Source organism: Geospiza fortis, unplaced genomic scaffold, assembly GCF_000277835.1.
Source record: "Geospiza fortis unplaced genomic scaffold, GeoFor_1.0 scaffold859, whole genome shotgun sequence".
In the NCBI taxonomy this organism is placed as follows: Eukaryota; Metazoa; Chordata; class Aves; order Passeriformes; family Thraupidae; genus Geospiza; species Geospiza fortis.
This window is the reverse complement of record NW_005054943.1, coordinates 10,977-12,440: the sequence shown is the minus strand read 5'-3', so window position 1 is coordinate 12,440 and position 1,464 is coordinate 10,977. Positions and strand designations below refer to the sequence as shown.

Genomic DNA, 1,464 nt, shown 5'->3' with positions numbered 1-1,464 from the left:
GCCCCCCCGCGTGTCCCGCAGCTGGAGGGGCGGCTGGAGGCGTGGCTGGAGCGCACCTGGGCCGCAGGTGAGTGGACGGCCAACGCGCGGCACATCACGCGCACCTGGCTGCGCGACGGGCTCAAACCGCGCTGCATCACCCGCGACCTCACCTGGGGCACCCCCGTGCCCCTCGACGGCTTCCGGGACAAGGTGAGTCCCCCCCCAGCCCCCGGTGCCCCTGCTGGGCCCTCCCTGCCGGGCTCACCTGCTCAGGTAGGTCCTGCTCTGCCCAGGTGTTCTACGTGTGGTTCGACGCTCCCATCGGGTACCTGTCCATCACGGCCAACTACACCGAGCACTGGGAGCGCTGGTGGAAGAACCCCGAGCAGGTGGGAGAGCCAGGTGCTGGTGCAGGTGGGGATGGAGCAGGACACCTGGCTGACACCTCCACCTGTCCCCGTTACCTGCCAGGTGGAGCTCTACAACTTCATGGCCAAGGACAACGTCCCCTTCCACAGCGTGGTGTTCCCCTGCTCGCTGCTGGGCGCCGACGACAACTACACCTTGGTGAATCACCTGATCGCCACAGGTACGGCCCAGCTGGGGGCCACAGGGGTGGGGAAACACAGGTGGGAGGGGTTCCCAGGTGTTGGGGAGCCCCAGGTGTGACGGGTCCCCAGGTGTTGGGGAGCTCCAGCTGGGAGGGGTTCCCAGGTGTGGAGGAGCCCCAGGTGGGAACAGTCCCTGGGTGTGGGGTGGTCCCCAGGTGTGGGGAACCCCAGGTGTTGGGGAGCCCCAGATGTGAGCAGTCCCCAGGTGTTGGGGAGTCCCAAGTGTGAGGGGTCCCCAGGTGTTGGGGAGCTCCAGCTGGGAGGGGTTCCCAGGTGTGGATGAGCCCCAGGTGTGAGGGGTTCCCAGGTGTGAGGGGTCCCCAGGTGTGAGGGGTTCCCAGGTGTTGGGGATCCCCAGGTGTGGGGGCTCCCCGCTGTTCCTGGGGCCGTCACCTGCCTGGGAGGGCGCAGCCCCCAGGTGGGTGCTCACCTGTCCCAGAGTACCTGAACTACGAGGACGGGAAGTTCTCCAAGAGCCGCGGCGTGGGCGTGTTCGGGGACATGGCCAAGGACACCGGCATCCCGGCTGATGTCTGGCGCTTCTACCTGCTCTACCTGCGGCCCGAGGGCCAGGACAGCGCCTTCTCCTGGGCCGACCTCATGCTCAAGAACAACTCGGAGCTGCTCAACAACCTGGGCAACTTCATCAACAGGTGAGGGATGCTGCTGGGGAGAGGGCTGGGCACAGCTCTGCTCACACCTGTCCCCAAGCTCTGCTCACACCTGTCCCCAGGCTGTCCCCAGGTTGTGATCACACCTGTCCCAACCTGTCCTCAGTTATGCTCACACCTGTCCCTGGCTGTGCTCACACCTGTCCCCCCCGTGCCAGGGCTGTCCCCACCTGTCCCAGGTTATGCTCACACCTGTCCCA

General features: G+C 66.6%; 1 protein-coding gene across 1 annotated transcript in view; it reads left to right on the top strand.

The window, feature by feature from the left end:
* Window positions 1-1,464, top strand: part of MARS1 (methionyl-tRNA synthetase 1) — a gene marked incomplete at its 3' end in the record, with an annotated part of 5,713 nt that overhangs the window by 1,722 nt on the left and 2,527 nt on the right. Inside the window, 4 exon segments of the mRNA XM_031065629.1 lie at window positions 22-192; window positions 276-371; window positions 454-571; window positions 1,033-1,275. Of these exon segments, the coding sequence (XP_030921489.1) occupies window positions 22-192; window positions 276-371; window positions 454-571; window positions 1,033-1,275 (628 nt within the window).